Source organism: Suncus etruscus, chromosome 9 (genome assembly GCF_024139225.1).
Source record: "Suncus etruscus isolate mSunEtr1 chromosome 9, mSunEtr1.pri.cur, whole genome shotgun sequence".
Lineage (NCBI taxonomy): Eukaryota > Metazoa > Chordata > Mammalia > Eulipotyphla > Soricidae > Suncus > Suncus etruscus.
This window is the reverse complement of record NC_064856.1, coordinates 115,816,693-115,838,439: the sequence shown is the minus strand read 5'-3', so window position 1 is coordinate 115,838,439 and position 21,747 is coordinate 115,816,693. Positions and strand designations below refer to the sequence as shown.

The 21,747-nt window shown below is 48.2% G+C and overlaps 1 protein-coding gene across 3 annotated transcripts; it reads right to left on the bottom strand.

The window, feature by feature from the left end:
- Positions 1–989: 989 nt before the first annotated feature.
- SIRT3 (sirtuin 3) lies at positions 990–21,545 on the bottom strand. Of its 3 annotated transcripts, XM_049781178.1 has the most exons (7): positions 21,432–21,545; positions 15,486–15,677; positions 15,156–15,388; positions 11,786–11,886; positions 9,709–9,870; positions 4,755–4,964; positions 990–1,155 (listed from the first exon to the last, which is right to left on the bottom strand). In XM_049781178.1, exons 2-7 carry the CDS (start codon positions 15,530–15,532, stop codon positions 1,144–1,146), a joined length of 765 nt encoding a protein of 254 aa, XP_049637135.1. In that variant the 5' UTR covers positions 15,533–15,677; positions 21,432–21,545; the 3' UTR covers positions 990–1,143. The 3 variants fall into 3 exon arrangements, with proteins under 3 accessions (XP_049637135.1, XP_049637136.1, XP_049637134.1); XM_049781179.1 differs by lacking the exon at positions 9,709–9,870; XM_049781177.1 differs by lacking the exons at positions 990–1,155; positions 4,755–4,964; positions 21,432–21,545 and adding an exon at positions 7,425–7,535 and having other exon boundaries at positions 15,486–15,671.
- Between the last annotated feature and the right edge of the window lie 202 nt (positions 21,546–21,747).

Genomic DNA, 21,747 nt, shown 5'->3' with positions numbered 1-21,747 from the left:
GCTGGGCTTAGGGGACCATGAGGACTATATAGAATGCGGGGCTTGGAACCCATCCAGCTGGAATGTCACTCCAGCTCGGCTTTTTTTTCCCTGGGGTTGAAGGCACATCCAGCAGCGGTTACTCTGCTCAGGGCTTGCTTCTGGCTCTACAGTCAGAAATTACTACTGGCAGTGCGAGGGGTACTGTATGGGATGCTGGGGATCAAACCCAGGTCAGCTGCATGCACAGCAAACCCACTGTGCTATGGTTCCAGTCTCTGAATTTTTTTTGTTTTGGTTTTGAGCCACACTCGGTGATGCTCAGAGGTTACTCCTGGCTATGTGCTCAGAAATCGCTCCTGGCTTGGGGAACCATATGGGATGCCAGGGAATCAAACCGCAGTCTGTCCTAGGCTAGCACGGGCAAGGCAGAGACACTTATTGCTTGTGCCTAGTGCTCCAAACCCAATGCCTGATTTTTCTATAAAACTATTTCATGCCAAAAGTACAAGACATACTTTCTCTAAAAATATCCCTACAAGGGCTGGGCTGAAACTTGGCAGTAGTGGACTTGCCTTGCATGTGGATTAATATCTGGATTCAGTCCCCAATGTGGCTACATGATAACCCCACAAGAGATGATCCACATGCTGCATTAATTTGGGACCTACCTGATGAGCCTCAACTGGCCTAAGAGGTAAGCCTTTCTGTGTTCCAGTTTGGGCCACCACTGCTGGTGCTCAAGGGAACCAGCTGGCACGGGGCTGAGCCCAAAGCATTTGCTTTAGTCCATCAGCCTGGGACGATCTTCCCAACGTGCTATAACGGTCCTTGAGATGGGTCTCAACACAGCAAAGTATCAAGTCTGGGGTTCTGGCTGAAGGTCAGGAGGGTCACCATCAGAAGAAAATTTGGGCATCAAGAGCTTTAACCAGTGAGAGTTAAAGGAACAAACCAGCAGGCCTTTGGCCCTGGGCAGCCTCGGACAGACAGCTTGTTCTGGGAGCAGGCCTTCCTCCCATGCAGAACTCTGGTTCTCATGTCTGGGGAGCGGATCCAGTCGAGTTAAGTACCTTCCCACATGTTCTTCAGGGATGAGATCTCAGAAATGAACTGTGGCCCCATTTGTGGGGACAGGGAAGGTAGCCATCAATCTCATCTGTGCTATCTGTTGAACTGAAACACAAAACAGTTATTTACAAACACCAGGGCATGGGGCCAGAAAGACGGTACAGTAGATAGGGTGCTTGCTGTGCAGTTAACACAGATTCGATCCCTGGTAGCCCTTAAAGTTCCTCAAGTCTAGCATGTGTGGCCCTGAACACTACTGGGCATGGTCCCCCCCAAAAAAAACCAAGATAGGCCTGAGCTCCAACTATTCTGTTTTCCCTCTCTGGTTTTTGGGCCACACCCAATGCTGCTAGAGGGGCCCGTATAGTGCTGGGGCCCAGATGCTTTGCATGCAGGAAGCCTGCTGAGCTATCTAGCCCTCAAATTTCCATAAAAGGTATTTTTCTGGTGCCAGAGAAAGAGTACAGTGGGTAAAGTGTTTGTCTTGCACACAGCTGGCCTGGGTTCAGGTTATATCCCCAGTATCCCACATGGTCCCCTTGAGTACACCAGAAATGATTCCTGAGTGCAGAGCCAGAAATAAGCCTGAGTAGGGCCGGAGAGATAGCATGGAGGTAAGGCGTTTGCTTTGCATGTGGAAGGACGGTGGTTCGAATCCCAGCATCCCATATGGTCCCCCGAGCCTGCCAGGAATAACTCGAGCGCTGCTGGGTGTGACCCCAAAAGAAACCAAAAAATAAAAAGAAAGAAGCCTGAGATGTGGCCTCCAAAAATAGGATAAAAATATTTTATCTAGAGCACAGTGGTAAGGCGTTTGCCTTGCATGCAGAAGGATGGTGGTTCGAATTCCAGCATCCCATATGGTCACCCGAGCCTGGTGGGGGTGATTTCTAAGCGTAGAGCCAGGAGTAGCCCCTGAGCACTGTCAGGTGTGAACCCCCTCCCCCCCCAAAAAAAAGAAGCAAAACCCAAAAAATATTTTATCTGCTCTTGAGCCAAATGAAGGCAGATGCTGGCAGATCTGAGAACACTGGGTAATGGAAGGGAGAAAGGAGGATTAAATTTTCTTTTTGTTTTGTTTTGTTTTTTTGGGTCACACCCAGCAGTACCCAGGGATTACTCCTGGCTCTTTGCTCAGAAATCGCCCCTGGCAGGCACTGGGGACCATATGGGATGCTGGATTCGAACCACCAACCTTCTGCATGGAAGGCAGGTGCCTTACCTCCAAGCTATCTCTATGGGTCGGAGGGTTAAATTCTAATCAAGATGTGCTGAAGAAGTGGGGCCGGAGAGATAGCACAGTGACAGGGCGTTTTTGCCTTGTACACGGCCTAGCCAGGATAGACGTGGGTTTGATTCCTAGCATCCCATATAGCCCCCCAAGCCTGCCAGGAGCGACTTCTGAGCTCAGAGCCAGGAATAACCCCTGACCACCACTGGGTGTGGCCCCAAAATAAAACAAAACAAAAAGATGTGTTGAAGAAGCACAGCTTTCTCTAGGAAAGTAACTCAAATCTACAATTCCTCACAGTTTGGGATAGCAATTCTCTTTAAATTCCCTAAAACTAACCTACTTTACATGAATTGCAACAAAACTAAAAAATAAACAGGCCAGTCAGACTAATCGGAGCAAGAAATCCAAGGGTCTGTGAGTATTACGCTCCTCCCAACTGAGGGTGTGTTAGCTGGATTCTTTTTGTTTGTTTGTTTTTTTGGGGCCACACCCAGCAGTGCTCAGGGGTTACTCCTGGCTGTCTGCTCAAAAATAGCTCCTGGCAGGCACGGGGGACGATATGGGACACTGGGATTCGAACCAACCACCTTTGGTCCTGGATCGGCTGCTTGCAAGGCAAACGCCGCTGTGCTATCTCTCCGGGCCCGTGGATTCTTTTTTATACTTCCAGTGACCAGCATCTGGTTTTGTTATTGGAAGGTACTACTGCCTACCACAGAGGACAAATGGCACAGCCTGAAACAACCTCTGGAATCGCAGGATAAAAAGAACTGGCCCAATGCCTACTATGTATAATACAAATAGTAAATGTAAATTCTAAGTTTCATTTCTTAGTAAGCTCTGTACTCCTCTCTGATTCAGTCTTGGTTAGAAGCCAGGCTGTAGTCATGCTGGGTGCATTTTCTGTTTCTCAGAAGAGGAGAGACGTGGCCGGAGAGATAGCATTGGACGTAAGGCGTTTGCTTTGCATGCAGAAGGACGGTGGTTCGAATCCTGGCATCCCATATGGTCCCCTCCGCCTGCCAGGAGTAATTTCTGAGCATGGAACCAGGAGTAACCCCTGAGCGCTGACCCAAAAACAAAAAAAAAAAAAAAAGAAGAGAGAGGAAGGCTGAACACACAGAGGAGAGGTTTCAGGCCAGGGATTTAGCTCAAGGGACAGAGCACATGCCTTGCAAGTGTGCTGCCCTGGGTTTGGTCTTCCGTACCATATGAACCTCCAGTTCTGCCAGGTGTACCTCCCCCCACACGTGAAATAAAAGTGAGGGCTTCCCAAGACAAGTGCTTTGGGGCAACAAGAAAGAAGGATTTCTAGTGAAATTGGGCAATTGTTTTGGTTTCCTTTTGTTTGAGGACCACATCCAACAATGCTCAGGGCTTGCTCCTATCTGCTCAGGGATTGCTCTGACAGTGCTCAGAGGACTCTGGAGTACCAGATATTGGAGCTGGGCCCGTAAGGCGAGTCCCCTACCAACTGTATTACCTCTCTCAACCCTTTGAGATTTTCTTGCCTGTAATCATAAAAAAGCAAGCTTTGGGGCAACTGGGCTTTGAAGCCTTCCTGCCGACATGCAAGCAGCACATGCTACTCAAGCAACTTGGAAAACTGCATTTTCTGGACCTTCATTTGCTTAATGGTTTGAAATCTAGAGTCCTGAAGCCCCTTGGCTTTCTGCTTTCAGCGGGCTAGAACAGGGGTCTTCCTGAATAACCGCTAGTGGCTTCACTTTACATAAGTGTGGAGAACTTCAATCTGCAAAAGTCCTCCACCCTGTATCACGTTGGACTCAGGCTAGGCCTTAGCTGGGAGCACACTGGTGCTGGTCTTGCTCAGGAAGTGTCTGAGAGTGCTCAGAATACCTGGTCTACATCCTGCTCTGCCACTTGAGAGCAGGTACGTGGTGTCATTTTCATCTCCAAGTGGAGGTAATAAGAATCTATTAGAGGGGTCCAAGAGATAGCACAGCGGTAGGCACGTGGCCAACCCGGGCCAGACCTGGGTTCAATTCCCGGCAATCCATATGGTCCACCGAGCCTTCCAGGAGCAATTTCTGAGCAAAGAGCCAGGAATAACCCTGAGTGCCACTGGGTATGGCCAATATTAGACCCATCACCACACAGAATTAATGCCAATATTACCTAATACTGTCACTGTTTTAGTTTCCGTTTGTTTCGGGGGGGTTCGGGAAGGCACCTGTGTTGTTTAGAAGTCAGGAAACCCTTGCAGTTACTCTGAGCCAGCAGCCCAGCAGAGGCCCTAGGATGTGGTTCTGCAGTGCCAGGAATTACCCAAGTTGCCTCAGAGGTGCTCAGGGGCACCAAGGTCCACACCAGCTGCTGTGGGGATGAAGTCGGGATTGGCTGTGCTCCAGGTCTGCATCTTCATCTCGGTCCCCCCCCCCCCCTTTCTCTGCTCTAGACAAACAGGGCCCTGCTCCAGTCAGGGGAAGGTCTGTGCCCAGCTCTGTACCTTCCCAGTTTCCTGCTGGACAAGGCTCCGCAGCTCTTCCGTCCATCCCAGAAGTTCCGCCAGCTTTTCCACGTTCTGAACCAAATCTCCCAGCAGCATCACATCTTTGCTTCGGGGACCCCAAGCAAAGGACCCCACCAAGTCCTTGTTGATGAGCAGTCGGGGTACTGAGCTCCACACAGCCTCAGACAAACTGGCGAAAGGTTCCACCTGAAAAATCGCACAAATGATGGGGACACTCTGCCTTGAAGCCTCCCAGGGCCCTTCATGCCACTATCCAAGGGACAGCATGGGAGGGTGAGACCTTCAGTCCTGAGAACACTAAGACCCATTTCCCTTCCTCTTACTGCCAGCAGCCTCGTGCCCCCTTCTCTGAATATCCCTCTGGCTCAGATCTGCTCACATATCACTCCTGTAAGCTTCCAGAACCATCAAGCTCGGTTCCTTCTGCCTGTCTTCCAGCAAGTAGCCCCTCACTGTCTCCCACACACACGCTGTTCTCCCTGCCCACACTTGCAGATGACACAGAATTAGGGCCAGGTCTCAGCCAAGGGGCTGTGATGTGCTGGCAGCCTGGGCAATTGGTTACAACCTTTCAGTAGCCTTTGCGAGACATGCAAAGATGTTAACTCAGTGCCACTGAGTTTCCAAATGAAATCTTTCTAAAGTATGGAAAGATGGACAGACTAATCAAGACTAACTCATGATCCAAAAGGAAAAAAACACTTAAGTTCTGTCTTTTGATGAAAACATATCAAAACAATGAAAACTTTAAATACTAACGAAACAGTTCTTGAAGAAAATTTAGGATTTGTTAAGTAAAGATAGGGAAGGATATTTTAGGCACAGTTACTGAATTTAAATAAGAGAAAGAAAAGGAGGGGCCGGAGAAATAGCACAGCAGTGTTTGCCTTGCAAGCAGCCAATCCAGGACCTAAGGTGGTTGGTTCGAATCCCAGCATCACATATGGTCCCCTGTGCCTGCCAGGAGCTATTTCTGAGCAGACAGCCAGGAGTAACCTCTGAGCACCACCAGCTGTGGCCCACTTCCCCCACCAAAAAGAAAAAGGGCTGGAGCGGTGGTGCAAGAAGTAGGGTGTTTGCCTTGCACGAGCTAACCTAGGATGGACCACAGTTTGATCCTCCGCCGTCCCATATGGTCCCCCAAGCCAGGAGCAATTTCTGAGGGCATAGCCCAGAGTAACCCCTTAGCATCACCGGTTGTGACCCAAAAACAAACAAACAAACAAAAACCCAATAGATTAATCGCAAAATCATTTTGCTTTCCATTACAAACAACTGAAAACTTTCCTAACCACTTGAAATTCAAAGAGATAAATAAGATTAAATAAAAGTATAGGGGCCGGAGAGATAGAATGGAGGTAGGGTATCTGCCTTGCATGCAGAATAATGGTGGTTCGAATCCCAGCATCCCATATGGCCCCCCGAGCCTGCCAGGAGCGATTTCTGAGAGTAGAGCCAGGAGTAACCTGAGCGCTGCCAGGTCTGACCCAAAAACCAAAAATAAATAAATAATAGTATAAAAAGAGGGCCTGAGAGATAGCACAGTAGCATTTGCCTTGCAAGAAGCCAACCCAGGACCTAAGGTGATTGGTTTGACTCCCGGCATCCCATATGGTCTCCCGTGCCTGCCAGAAGCTATTTCTGAGCAGATAGCCAGAAGTAACCCCTGAGTGCCGCTGGGGATGGCCCAACCCCCCCCCCCAAATTATAAAAAGAGGAGCCAGAGAGATAGCATAGCAAATAAGAAGAGATCAGCTTGTATACATCCAGCCTGGGTTTGATCCCTGGTACCACATATAATCCTCTGAGCCCTATCAGGAGTAATCCCTGAGGTGTGAACCAGGTGTGCGGTTCAAAAAATTCTTTTTTGTTTTAAAGAAATTTTTCTTTACAGCAGTGAAAAAAGATTTTTTTTGGCTTTTTGGGCCATATCCAGGGATGCTCAGGGGTCACTCCTGGCTCTGCACTTAGAAACTACTCCTGGCAGGCTTGGAGGACCATATGGGATGTTGGGAATCAAACCTGGGTCAGATACATGCAAGGCAAACACCTATTCTGCTATGCTGGGAAAAAAGAGAACTGTTTGTTTGGTTTTGTTTTGGGGCCACACCTGGTGGCGCTCAGGGGTTACTCATGGCTCTGAGCTCAGAAGTCTCTCCTGGCAGGCTTGAGGGATCATATGGGATGCCGAGAATCAAGACCAATCCTGGGTCATCTGCTGTGCTTCCCAGGATTTCTCAGCCAACTGGGCCAGTGATTCACTGCAGGGGCCCAAGGTCAGAGTGCTGCTCAGTCTTCAATGCTGGGGACTGCCCAGGACACCCCACCGGTGCTCAAGCCCCTTCAGGGCTGCACCTTAATGTACCTGGGGAACTGGGTGAGACCAGAGATGAGACCAGGATGGGCTGTATGCAAGACAAGTACCTTAGCCCCTTTACTATCTCTTCCCCTTATTATTCTAATCAAAAACGCTGCTTAAAAAAATACTGGGATGTCTGAAGTTGGTGAAGATGTGGAAAAATAATATATCTTTAGTAACCAGTGCATCTTTCTATAAACAAAGCTATAAACAGATTTATTTACTACAGGAGTAGCCATATAAGTAAGCAAAAATGTATACACTCGAATACTCACTACATTTTCTTTCTTTTTTGCGCCACACCAAGCAGTGCTCAGTGCTCACTCCTGGTAGTGCTCCGGAACCATGCAGTGCCTGGGATCAAGGAGAACTACATGCAAGGCCTGCACATCGTCTGCCTTAAGACATTATTGTTAGAAGGGCCAGAGTGATAGCATAGTGGTAGGGTATTTGTCTTGCATGCAGCCGACCCCAGCATCCCATAGAGTCCCCCGAGCCCACCAGGAGAAACCCCTGAGCAACAGTACAGCAGGTAGGGTGTTTGTCTGCCTTGCAGGCAGCTGATCTAAGCTGAACCCCCAGCATCCTATATGGAGAAATTCCTTAGTGCAAAGCCAGAAGTAACCCCAGAGCATCACCAGGTGTGAACCCAAAACAAACAAAAATATATTTATATTTATATAATTATATATATATATATATTTAGATTTAGATAATACAGGAATTAAGGTGTTTGCCTTGAACCTGCTTCGATCCCTGGCACTACTTATGGTCTCCTGGGTACTGCTTAGAGCCAGAGTAGCCCCTATGTACAGCAAGGTGTGATCCAAACCTTCCCCCTGGGTCTTTTAAATGGTCTTATTTTGGGCTCATGTGTAGTGATCTCAAAAACTACTGTTCAGGCAATGGGTGAGGTGACGCTGGGGATCAAACCTGGGCGTCCCACAGGGAAGCCTATGTAGAGTGAGTGAATGAGTGAGTGAGTGAGTGTGTGTGTGATCAAACCTAAGCCTATGTAGAGTGAGTGAGTGAGTGAGTGAGTGAGTGTGTGTGTGTGTGTGAGAGAGAGAGTGTGAGAGAGAGAGAGAGAGAGAGAGAGAGTGTGTGTGAGTGAGTGTGTGTGTGTGTGTGTGTGTGTGTGTGTGTGTGTGTGTGTGTGTGTGTGTGTGTGTGGTTTCGGGGCCATACCTGGCAGTGCTCAGGGGTTACTCCTGGCTCTGCATTCAGGAATCATGCAGTGCTCAGGGGTTACTCCTGGCTCTGCATTCAGGAATCATTCCTGACAGGCTCAGGGGGCCACATGGTGTGCCTGGATTGGCTGTATGCAAGGCAAATGCCCTCCCCGCTGTGCTATATATAGCCCTGTCCCCCCCTTATTTTTAATGTAAATTTTATATATTCCTTACTTTTGTTGTCCATCAGTAGGAACTTGCTTAAATAAATTGAGGCTCAGAGGTAAAGCTCACACCTTTAAATGGAATGAGGCTCCAGGTTTGGCCCCCAGCACCACAAAAACTCAAGGCTGGTTGTGTTTCAGATTTGGGGGTATTTTAGATTTCTGGAGATCACATGATTAACATTCATGTGAATGATAATGACGACTCGCCATTTAGCTCGCTGATTCCCTCCATGGAGACACACCACAGTGTGTGCACAATGCAGATGCTGAGTTCTGGTGCCTGCCAAAGAGCCCTGCTGGGCCCCAGAGGACAGCATGCCCAACCCTGAGGGCGTCTCTGGGAGAAACTGCAAGCTATGGGTCAGGATGTGCTGGCCCGCTCTTCCGGTCAAACCTCCCTGCCAGTGTGTATTTGTACAAAAGAAAGCCCTGAGGGAACATCCTTGTGGTGGAGCTGAAGTGGATTTCTTGCTGTGCCCCCTGTCACAGTCTAATGAGCTGTAAGAGAAGCAGGTGGGGCTCCCCAGGCTGAGAACAGCAGAAGAGGCCATCAGCCAGGAGGAAGGCTGGAGCACAGAGCTGGGAGCAGTCCCTCCCCACCCCCAGCTCTGCCTGACTGAGACCAACAACAACAATAAAAACAGTTGACACCCTGTGGATCAAGATTTAGTGGTGCCGCTGTCACCTGCCACAATGCCCGAGGTCCCAGATCTGATCCTTCTAAGGGCACTTTCTCCACTGACTCGCTACCTGAAAGGGCCCACACTGGCTCTCCCTCTCGCACCAATGTTCCCTCAGCCCGGTGGCCACACTGTCCAGAGAGGCAGAGTTACAGGTTTGTCCTCTGATCCAGCCCAGACACCCTTCACACGACCAACCCATGGCCCATGGCTACATCTGGTCCCCACCACTCCTTTCTCATCACCCTGCCTCCGCACAGACACAGCAGCCACCATTGCAGACTCCTCTTCCTCATCCTCATCCCCCTGCCTCTGGGCCACGTTCCCTAGGCCCAGAAGGTGGTTCCTCACTAACTAAACCACCCACACTCTGATTGGAGGTGAGGGGGACCCCTAGAGGCCCTGAAACACCCTTCATGATCCCAGCTCCTCTGGCCCATTCTTCCAGCTCCTCACTAGATGTTCCAAACACCCCTGGGTCCACAGACAAACCTCCAGGGAGGTCCCAAGGATGATGAGAAGATCTGCCATGGGGAAATCAGTCACATGCAGCAAGAACCTCTGTGGCAGCTGCTCCCCAAAAAACACAATGTCGGGTTTGATGATGCCAGTACAGACTGGGCAGTGGGGGATCCGGTCTGCTAGCACATCAGTCTGGGATTAAGACAAAAAGGAAATAACGCACTTTAAAAGGAAAAAAGCAAAGTTAAAATATTTTCAATCATTCATAAAAGCTGCAAGAAGTAAAATGTACCTTCATGCAACCAGCCTTAGCAATTACTAATATTTGGGGGTTGAAGAGATAGTACAGAAGGTAAGACACTTGCTTCGCATGGTCCCAACCCAGGTTTGATCCCCAGAATCCCAAATGGTCCCCTGAACACTGCCAGAAATATTCCTGCATCCAGAGCTGGAAGTAACCCCTTCTGTAATAGTATCAAAACTGAAAAACTACATAAATGTGGGGCCAGAGAGATAGCAGAGCAGTAGGGCATTTGCCTTGCATGCAGCCAACCCAGGATGGACACAGATTTGATTCCCAGCATCCGATATGGTCCCGGGAGCCTGCCAGAGCAATTTCAGAGCACAGAGCTAAAGGAGTGAGCCCTGAGTGTCACTGGGTGTGGCCCAAAAACCAAAAACAATTTTCATGCCAAAATGTTTGGGGAACTAAGTATTTGAAAGCAGATGCTGCCTGCAATTCTGGTGGCATTCATTTCCAGATGCACCATGGCCAGCTGTACGGAAGAACCACAAAAAGGGGTGTGGCTCCTTGAAAGCAATGACATTAAAAAAAAAATGTGTAGAACCCACAGCCAGGAAACAAAGTCCCTGGCAAGCACATGCAAACACAACTGTGACTTCTGTGCCTCAAATTCCAGAGTTGCTCCTCGTGAGCACAGGCGTGAGCATCACAAGGAAAAGAATGCAGATCTGGGGCTAGAATGACAGTGCGGTAGGGTGTTTGCCTTGCACGCGGCTGACCCAAGACAGACCTGGGTTCAATCCCCGGCATCCCATATGGTCCCTGAAGCCTTCCAGGAGAGATTTCTGAGCACAGAGCCAGTAGTGACCCCTGAGTGCCACCAGGTGTGGCCCAAACACCGATATATATAGTGCAGACCTTGATGAGCACCATGGCTGTGTGCGAGCACCAACCCAATGTTTAAATGCTGCCATGTGCGCAATCCCCAGTCCTTAAAATATCAACAGAAACAAAGGAGAGGCACAGACTACTTAAAATAAGCAGATTCAAGGGGCAAGAGCTCAGCAAGTGGGATGTATCTTGCACACAGCTGACCCAGGTTCGAACCACAGCATCTCATAAGGTCCCCTGAGCCGACCAGGAGCGATCCTTGAGCTTAGAGACCAGGGATTTTTTGAGCACTGCCAGGTGTACTTACAAAGAAAACAAAGCCATAGGAAAAATACAGGTTGTGTTCTGGACGTTGCATGGTACTTAGCGCACACCATGCTCCACACCTTGGTGCCTATCAGAGACACTCCCGGGCTAAAGAAATACTCAGCAGGGGCATAGAGTGATAGTACAGCTGGGAGGGTGTTTGCTTTGCATACAGCTCACCCGGGTTCAATCTCCAGCATCCCATATGGTCCCTCAGCCAAACAGGAGTGACTCCTGAGTGTGGAGCCAGGCATAACCCCTGAGCACTGCCAGGTGTCATCCAAAATATATTATATCACCAGAGAAGAATAATTCAATAGAATAGTCTACACCTACTGAAAAGAGTACACAGCACGGCAATTGTTTGTTTGGTATCCATCTGCAGTGCTCCAGGGACACATCCGGTAATGCTCAGGGTTACTCCTGATTCTGCTCTCAGAAATCGCTCTTGGCTTGGGGGCCATATGGGACGCAGGGATGGAACCACAGTCTGTCTTAGGTCAGCCGCATTCAAGGCAAATGCCCTACAGCTGCGCCACCGCAGCTCCAGCCCCACCATTTTTATACTCTTGATCTCCTGTTATCCTTCCTGCCTGACTGAAGCAATGTTTCAAGTCATCCTACTGCGGGATGCAGAAGAGACACAACGAGAAGATGCCAACTCACCCAGAAGTCCTGACTGGGGAACTGGTTGTGGCAGACGGTGCAGGTGGCAGTGGCAAAGGTTCCGTGAGCTTCAACCAGCTTTGCAGGAGGGATGCCAGCCACTGGAAAGGAAACAGCGCCAAGTGGTACCGTCCGCAGGGTGCACGAGTAAGAACTCAAGTCAAAACTCCAAGGGTCACAGTCCTTGGAGAAGAGAGAAGCCGCAGCCTCCAGTGGAAGCCCGACAGCCCTGCCTCCATCACTCACAGCAGAGCCTCACTGACACAGGAGCACAGAGAGGAAGGCTCCATGATGGAGCACATCAATTAAAGCTGATCAGAACACAGAAGACAGCTCAGGAAAAGGCAGATTTTATAAAGCCAGCCGAAATTACCTTTACAACCTACGAAAACGTTTTCCTTTCTCTAGACTCCAAACCAAAGTGAAGAAACAGAACATGGATTTCCAAAAGAAATTGGTAGAGGGGCCGGCGAGGTGGCACTAGAGGTAAGGTGTCTGCCTTGCAAGCGCTAGCCAAGGAAGAACCGGGGTTTGATCCCCCAGCGTCCCATATGGTCCCCCCAAGCCAGGGGCGATGTCTGAGTGCTTAGCCAGGAGTAACCCCTGAGCATCAAATAGGTGTGGCCCCAAAAACAAAAACAAACAAACAAAAAAGAAATTGGTAGAATGCCAAACATAATGTTATAATGTCTGCTATAACAGATGTGAAGTTATTATAAGTTATCTGTTTCCACTGTGATACCTGAAAAACTTCTGCAAGACCATGGGGACCAACCTGGTCACCTCACTTCCATGATAACTCTTTATTACATATGCCAAAACCTACAGTCATTTTGTCATTATTGTTTTGGGACTAGCCCGAGCTGTGCTCAGGGCTTAATCCTGGCTTTCTGCTCAGAGATCATTCCTGTGGGGCACAGGAGACCGCAGGATGCTGTGGATGGAACCGGGTCAGCTCTGTTCTAGTTCTTTCAACCACAGACATCTGCAGCCTACCTGAGTGTTGCTGACTCGTTGAAAGTTGACTTGCCAGTGTCCTGTATGTTAGAAAGAGGCTCCAGCACATGCTTCTCTAAGATCCTCAGCCAGAAGTCTGTGATCTGAGAATCACTGCTTGTAGCCACCATTTCTAAACATACTAAACACAGTCAACAAATCCTAAGGCTAATAACAATAGTATGGAATTTAATTTAATTTAGTGATTAAATTGTGTGACAGATACCATAGTTGTGTTTTTTTGTTTGTTTGTTTTTGGGTCACACCCGGCGGTGCTCAGGGGTTACTCCTGGCTGTCTGCTCAGAAATACCTCCTGGCAGGCACGGGGGACCATATGGGACACTGGGATTCGAACCAACCACCTTTGGTCCTGGATCGGATGCTTGCAAGGCAAATGCCGCTGTGCTATCTCTCGGGGCCCCCATAGTTGTGTTTTAAAAGTCTATTCTAGAGATGCCCAAGGACATATCCAAGCAATATTATTTATGAATTAATGATTAAATTAATGATGAAAATTTCTTCTAAAATAATCCCTGAGCTAGAGAGGTGGGTGGAGAGGAAAGATGAAACAGGGACTGACTATGAAGAGGATATGGGGGTCATCAAATTCTTCTATTTTTTGTGCTAAAAAATCCATAATAAATAAAATATTTTTAAAGAAACCATCATATGAACCAGAGACACAGTACAGAGGTTAAGGCATTTGTCTTGCAAGTGGCTGGTTCAAATCCTCAGCACCACATATGGTTACCCAGTACCACTAGGCACGGTTCCTAAGACAGATGTGACCCCTAAGTGTGACTCCACAAAAGAAGAAACCATTGTTCTTATGTCCCCCATATGCACCAATAACGCCACATGGCATTGCTCCTTTTTTGCATAGGCACATTAAAATGAGAAAATACTATACATACAAATAAGATCCTATCTAATAGAGATTGGAATACACAAATCTTGTAGTGCAAAGGTACCTTACACCCTGAACATTGACATAATGACCTGGCACAGGCCTCAGAAGAAAGGGCATGTTCCATTCACCCCTGAACCAGGGAAGCCACCCACGAAACATCCAGGTTTGTCTATAACATCACCTGGAAGCAATCCTCTACCACGGAAGACCCTACCACTGCTCAGACATTGACCTGCTCAAAAGAGACTTCCCTTAACACTGAGAAGACTTAACAACAACGACCTTCTTACAGGACAGGGCTTCCTGCATTGCCCTTTAATCGTGAGGTGAAACGAGAGGATGCTCCACATCCTGACTTCAATGTAGGATATGCAGATTCCAGGATCTTTAATACAGAAACATGATACCAACAACAGACTGTGTGAAAAGTGTGTTGGCACTATGGACAATGTCTTGGATTGGACGATCTAACTTGCCTGGAGCCTAGAGTTGGTCTTATGCCAGGAAACTTCAGGGGTAGGGTCTCTTTGTATTTAGGCCAAGGTTATTCCTTTCCATGCCTCTCATATTTTGTTGGGCCTATGCAAACAACAATTGCCACTCTAACACCGTTTTTACTGTGCTCCTTTGACTCTAATCCTTAAAAAAATACCCACTCAAAATTTGAGGTTAACTTAAGCTAATATGCATGTACATGGAAATGTAAAAAATACTATGCCTCTAATGTTTAAGGAGTTACATAAGTACTATGGCTTTAGATTGCCTTGTGTGCTGTTAAGAAATATTATAATGTGTTACAATCTGGGGACTTGAGGGACAAAGTAATTGTACATGGATTCTGTTTTATTTATCTTAATGTTCTTTGGCTGAAAGTTCAAAGTTAAGATATCAGCAAGGGGACTTCTTCTGAGAATTATGTTATGGGTGACTGTCCTTCCACTGTAACTTTACCTTGTCCTCTTTCTTTGCATCTTTGTTCTCATAATTAATAATTAAAATAAAAAAAGAAGAAACCATCATAGTGAGAGTACAGAGGGTAAGGCATCTGGCCTTACATGTGGCACACTTGGGTTCAATTCCTGCCACCCCATACGGTCCCTTGATCCCTAACAAGTATTCCTGAACAGAGCCAGGAGTTAAGTCCTAAGCGTCCTAAGGTGGTCCCAAAAAACCAAAACCATATAAATGAATAGAAAAACAAGAACAAAAGAAACCCCATCAGACCAGACTAATGAGACTAGAAACTTTAGATGTCCAACTTAATTCTACCCAAAATTTACAGTCTCATACTCTGGGAGAATAGCCCCAAAAGGAAGGTCTCAACTGTGACCCTTAAATTACCAGACACTTTATTCGAAAACAAGGCCCAGCTCCAGGGTGAACATCCGTCCCAGGATGGGTGGGCCTCAGCACCACCCGGCAGGCCTTGGAGCCTTCCCCGAGGGGTGCACAATGCAACTCACCTCTCTCCAGCCCATCGATGTTCTGTGTATATAGCCGCAGGAGCAGCCCCTTGTCATGGAGCAGCCGGAAAAAGTAGTGTGTGGCATTAGGCCGATAGTTCCCAGGGTATAGCTCCTTGGCCAGGGCGAAAAAGGGCTTGGGGTTGTGAAAGAAGAAATTGAGTTCAAAAATGGCCTCAGGGTAAGGGATGTCGTATTTCTGGAGCTTGCTATAAAGCCCAATCTCTGGAGACCTGCAAAACAGAAGCAAAAAGCCCTGTGCCCTCAGACCAGAGCTGTGAAGGAAAGCGAACCGAGGGTGGTCGGGGGCTGGAGGTGGAGACTCAGTACCTGAAGTCTGGAATGCCGCTGGCCGTGCTGATGCCCGCCCCCACCATGACCACCACCTTCTGGCACGCTCTGGTCTGGATCAGCTTCGCTATGTCCTCTAGGGACAGCTTCTCCTCCTTCTTGTCACCGCCACTTCCAAAGAAGCTTGAAGCGCGGGCAGACGAGCAGATGAACTTTCGTCCCCCTGAAACACTGACAGAAAAGAGAACGTGGGGGTAAGCACCGCAATCAGGCTCAGGCTAGTCAAACTGAACAGTGACTGCCCTTCCATCTCCTGTCCTGGGGGCCTGAGTGATGGCACAGTGGTAGGACATTTGCCTTGCAAGCTGCTGACCCAGGACGGACCTGGGTTCGATTCCCAGCATTCTATATGGTCCCCCGAGCCTGCCTGCCAAGAGAGATTTCTGAGCACAGAAGTAGGAGTAACCAGTAACCCCCAAGCAACGCCAGGTGTGACCCAAAAAAAACAAAAAAGAAAAAAAAAATTCCTGTTACTGAGAATGACCCTGCAAACAGCCACCTTTCTCATCATAGGTAACTACTGGGCTAAAAGAGAAGGGCTGCATATATATATATTTGTATATATAGTTGTTTGTTTTTGGGCCACACCCGGTGGTGCTCAGGGTTTAGGTTTACTTCTGGCTCTGTGTTCAGGTGACCATATGGGATACCCGTGTTGGCTGTGTGCAAGGCAAATGCCCTACCCACTGTGCTGTGGCTCCGGCTCCATATTGCACCTTCTTTTTTGTTTGTTTTTGGGTCACACCAGCAGCGTTCAGGGGTTACTCCTGGCTCTATGCTCAGAAATCGCTCCTGGCAGGCTTGGGGGACCAGGCCGGGATTTGAACTACCATCCTCTGCATGCAAGGCAAATGCTTTACCTCTATGCTATCTCTCCGGCCCATTATATCACACCTCCTTGACCATTCATCTTTAGTTGATCAATTTGGTTGTTTTCCATAGTTGGCTACTGCATTCATCACTTCAAGGACTATGCATATGCATATCTCCTTTCAAAGTGATGTACTTATACTTTGAGGATAGATGCCAGTATGTGGTTTCACTCATTTATATCAAAGTTCTGTGTTCTGTCTTTTTTTTTTTTTTTTTTTTTGGTATTTTTGGGTCACACCCAGTGGCACTCAGGGGTTACTCCTGGCTCTGCGATCAGAAATCACTGCTGACAGGGACTATATGGGATGCTAGAATTTGAACCACCGTCCATCCTGGGTTGGCTGTGTACAAGGCAAATGCCCTACCACTGTGTATCTCTTTGGCCCCTCTGTGTCTTTTTTTTTTTTTTTTTGGGGTCACACCCAGCAGCGCTCAGGGGTTATTTAAGGCTCTATGCTCAGAAATTGTTCCTGGCAGGCTCGGGGGACCATATGAGATGTCGGGATTCGAACCACCATTCTTCTGCATGCAAGGAAAAAACACCCTACCTCCATGCTATCTCTTCGGCCCCTGTGTCTATTTTTTTAAGAGGTCTCCATATTGCTTTCCATAGAGACTGAAACAGGAGATGTTCCCACCAGTAGTGAATATGTTCCTTTTTCATCATCACCCCAGCTTGTTTCCAGACTTTTTGATATGTGCCATTTACACTGGTGTAAGATGGTATTTCAGTGCTGTGATTTGCATTTCCCTCATCGTGAATGACGGAGACCCCTATTTCATATGTTATTTGGAATTTGGGGATGTGAGAAATGATGGTAATTTGACACAAAATTAACTGTACCAGGGGTCTGAGTGGTAGCGCAGGCAGTAGGGCATTTGCCTTGCACGTGATAACCTAGGACAGACCGTGGTTTGATCCCCCAGTGTTCCATATGGTCCTCCAAGTCAAGGGCGATTTCTGAGCGCATAGCCAGGAGTAACCCCAGCATGTCACCAGATGTGGCCCGAAAACCAAAAATAAAATAAAATAAATTAACTAAGGAATTAATATAAATGGAGGCCACGTTGGGAAAAATGGCCTTTATAGGGATTAAAAGCAATAAAAAAAAACATACATTGCAAGATACATAAGGCACTAACAAATTTAATAATAAGAACAAAAAAATAAGGAGAAATGAACAGACACTTCTTCAAAGAGGACATACAGATGGTTAACAGGCATGGAAAAGTGTTGCCACTTATTATCAGAGAAATGGAAAACATAGTGACAAGATAACATCTCACACCAGTGAGAATGACAGAGAGACAAAGAATGGAAACAACCAGTTTTGAAGGGGGTGTGCTGAAAAACAACCTTCTTTCAATATAGGTGGGAATGTCATCTGATTCATCTGTTTCTCTATGGAAAAGATATGGAAATCTCTAAAAAACAAAAAAGAGCTTTTATGTGCCCAAGAGATTCCACCTCTTCGGATGTAACCTCCAAAACCAAACATTAATTAAAAATATTTTCATATGTTTATCACAGAGCTTAGTACAATAACCAAGAGAAAGAAGCAACCCAAATAAATGTCCAATGACAGGTGAATGAATACAGCAGCAGATCTATCAACAACAGAATACTATGCAACTGTGAGAAAAGATAAAATCGATAAGTAGGATGGTTGCCTTGCACATGGTCAACCAGGGTTTGAGAAAAATAAGTCAGACAGAGAAAGAGAAATGCCAAATGATGTCACTCATCTGTGGCACAGAGAAGAAAATATGCAACACTGAATGATGACAACCCTTGACCTAGCGTCACATCACTGAGCTCACCAAGCTAGGGGAGAGGGAGGGAGGATGAAGAGAAAGACTAGAAGTGGCACTGGACACTGCTGGAGGGTGCTGGTCACTTGGGGGTGATGAGGGGCCATAACTGACCTTCAAAACTACAAATGTTAACATGACTATAAGCATTTTACCTTGGCTATAACAGTTCAAAAACCAGAGGCTGGAGTGATAATACAGCTTGTAAGGAACTGGTCTTGCATGTGGCTGACCTGTGTTGGATCCTCTGCATATCATATGGTCCCCTGAGTTCACCAGGAATAATCCCTTAAGTGCACAGTCAGGAGTAGCCTGAGCACCACTAGCACCACTAGGTGTGGCCAAAAGCAAAAAAAAAAAAAAAAAAAAAAAAAAAAAAAAACTAGCAAGACACACAATAAGGGGCTGGAGCGGTGGCGCAAGTGGTAGGGCGTCTGCCTTGCATGCAGTTCGATCTCCCTGTGTCCCATATGGTCCTCCAAGCCAGGAGCAATTTGATTGCATGGCCAGGAGTAACCCCTGAGCGTCACAGGGTGTGACTCAGAAACAAAAACAAAAAGACACACAATAAACAAATCAGAAGTCTCACGGAGGCCTCGGGACTTGGAAAGTGACCACAGGAAAAAAAACAAGAAGGGGAAAAGAATTAAAACCAGCAATAAATAACACCCTTGGAGCAACACCTAAAAATGCCCCCTAGAGTCTGCAGCCCAGGAGCAGCTGGGCACTATGGCCTCTTGTAGGCCAGGGATCATGTGATCTTTGATCCTAGGACCCCAGGTGGCACCTTCCCTTCACTTCCTGGCATCACACTGGTGAGATGCCCAGAGTTCAGGATCATCGGCGTCACTGCTCACAGCTCCTCCTCGCAGGCCAAGGCCTCCCCGCCATGTCCGTCCACTCCTTGGGAGCTGTCCTCGATGGATCCCCACATCTCTCAGACTTGGAGACAGACATGATTCCACTCTGACACAGAGCCAGCAAGTCAGGCCAGCAGTCCACCCAAAGTGAGTACAGACATGAAAACAAGATCCAAGATCCAACGTACTCCGTTTGCTCACTGACGACACAGGCAATCAATAAGCACCTTCGGACAGCACACCATGGGTATGTGAGGACAGCACAGCCTGACCTTCTAGAAGTATCCTAACACCCTCTCTTCTTTTTCATCCTCTTTTTTAAAGTTTTTGTCCCTCTTGTTCCCATCTCCTGTTTCTCTTTCACTCAAAAAAACATCAGAAGGGGCCAGAGAGATAGCACGTGCCTTGCACGTGGCTGAGCAGGAATGGCCTCGGATTTGATTCCCAGCATCCCAGATGGTCCTCGGAGCCTGCCAGGAGCAATTTCTGAGTGCAGAGCTGGGAGTAACCCCTGAGCACTGCCGGAGGTGGCCCCAAAATAAAAACATACAAACAAAAAAACCCAGCAGCAAATTCTCTACACAGGCCCACCTACTTGAACACACTTATGCTGGATTCAGTTCCCTGTTTCCTTTTACTTTACAGGATCCTAATTACATCTTAGCACAAACCCCACCCACGATAGTCTTAACCCCCACAATGACCTCATATCCACATGCCTCCCTTCAGCCAAACGAAAGTCCCTTATTTTTGTATGTTCCCTGAACATACCACCACCCTCTGTCTTTTTTTATAGGCAACCCCCCAAAAAAGTTCTCTTGTTCCAAATGCTTGCATAAATTAACTTTTTTTCAATGTAGCTCCTCTGAGAGCAAACCAATAAAATCTGGAGGTATTTTTTTGTTCTTAGTTTTGTTTTGGGATCACACCCAGCAGTACTCAGGACCTACTACTCTTGGCTCTGCACTGAGAGATCAATCCTTGTAGAGTCCCAGAGGACCATATATGGTACAGGGGATCGAATCAGGGTCAGCCATATGCAAGACAAATGCCCTTCCTGCAATACCATCACTCTAACCCAGGTTTTTTTCTTTTAACTACCGCATTTTTTGCTCTATAAAACGCACCTGACCATAAAACGCACATAGTTTAGTTTTTAGAGAAGGAAAACAAGAGACATCAGGAGATGGCAGCTGGGAACAATCAGCCTTCGAGGCTGAAGTATATTTACAATATGCTGGTTCACAGCTGGTTAAACACATTTACGTAACTCTTTTCTTTTTACATCAGAAAATTAAAAAAAAATTTTAAAAATACTTTTTTGTTAATATAAAAAAGTCCCCTGTACTCAGGCTTCATCTCCAGGCAGCATTTGCTCCATCAGATGCACACACATTTCCCCCATCTTTGGGGGTGAGCGTGCATCGTAGGGTACGAAAAATGTGGTAGCTCCCTGTCCCTTGAAGGCCTTTTGCTTTTATTTTATGAAAATGCTCAGGTGACTGGGAAGGAAAGCCTTCCACCTACTGTTATTAAGTGCTCCACTTCATACAATATTAAGGACATATATTCACCAAAGGTTCTCACCCATTACCTGGGCTCTTCCTAAAAGCAATTCTATATAAGAAACACAAGTTAGGGCCTAATAGCTAGATCCAAGGGCGTGAGCACAGGCTTTGCACTCAAGAAACCCAGATTTGCTTCCAGGCTCTTTGTGGTCCCAGATCACTCCTAGAAGCAGCAATGCTGCCTGCCAGGTGTAGAAGCTGAGTGCCACTAGTGTGTCCCCAAAACCAAGGACGCAAAAGAAACAGTCAAACTGGGGCTGGCTAGTACATCAGGGAGGATGCTTGGCCTTGCACGGGACAAAGATTTGCACCGGGTGGGTTTAATCCCCAGCATTTTACCCTCCTTGCGAGTCCAAAAAGCAGGGTAAGGGGCTGGGCGATAGTGCAGCTTGTGTGGAACTCGTCTTGCATGGGGCTGACCTGTGTCGGGTCCTGTGCACCCCATGCGGCCCCCTGAGCAGGAGAGCCAGGAGTGGGCCCGACTCTGGGCATGGCTCAGTGGGCAGGCAGAACCAAGGTCAGGACCAGACGCCGTGTGAGTCGTGAGAAGAACGAGTCCTTCTCGCGCGTGGCCAGCCCTCCGAGCCACAGCGGCACGTGGGGGCCTCGGTGGGGACCCTCAAGGGTGGGGACGGCTCGCTGCAGGGACAGCAGCCCGGTGACAGGGCAGAGGCGACCCCGAGCCCGAACCCCCAGGCCGGGGCGCGGCTCCGGGGACCTGCACCAGTCCAGAGGCCCTGGCTGACCCTGCCCGCCCCTCCCCAGCCCGCCCCGCCCCGCGGCTCACACCAGAACCAACCGAGGCCCGCTACTTCCAAGGACCCAGCGCCCGAGCACTGGAATCGGAGTCCGCACCCACAGCGCCATCGCGCTCTGCCCGCTGCAGCCCGGAGGCGGGCGACCTTGTCCTCGGGGCCGCGTGACCGAGCGGCAGCACCGGCCCCGCCCCCAAGAGGCTCGCCACGCCCCCTCAGGCCGCGTCCCACGCCGTGCGTCCCGCCCCGGCCCCGCCCAGCTTGATCGCCACGCCCCTCAGCGCCCAGCCCAAAAGCGATTCGTCAAGGCGCTTGGGTCTCGCCCCCAAAGGTGCGTGCGCATGCCCCGCCCTGTGTGGGTAGCCACGCCCCC

Excerpts from the sequence above, each read along its gene's own strand:
- SIRT3 (XM_049781178.1), bottom strand. The coding sequence starts at position 15,532 with ATGGTGGGGGCGGGCATCAGCACGGCCAGCGGCATTCCAGACTTCAG. Across the intron at positions 9,871-11,785 it reads TCCCCAGTCAGGACTTCTGG|ACTGATGTGCTAGCAGACCG; the intron begins GTGAGTTGGCAT and ends TCTTAATCCCAG. Across the intron at positions 4,965-9,708 it reads TCCTTGGGACCTCCCTGGAG|GTGGAACCTTTCGCCAGTTT; the intron begins GTTTGTCTGTGG and ends GCGATTTTTCAG.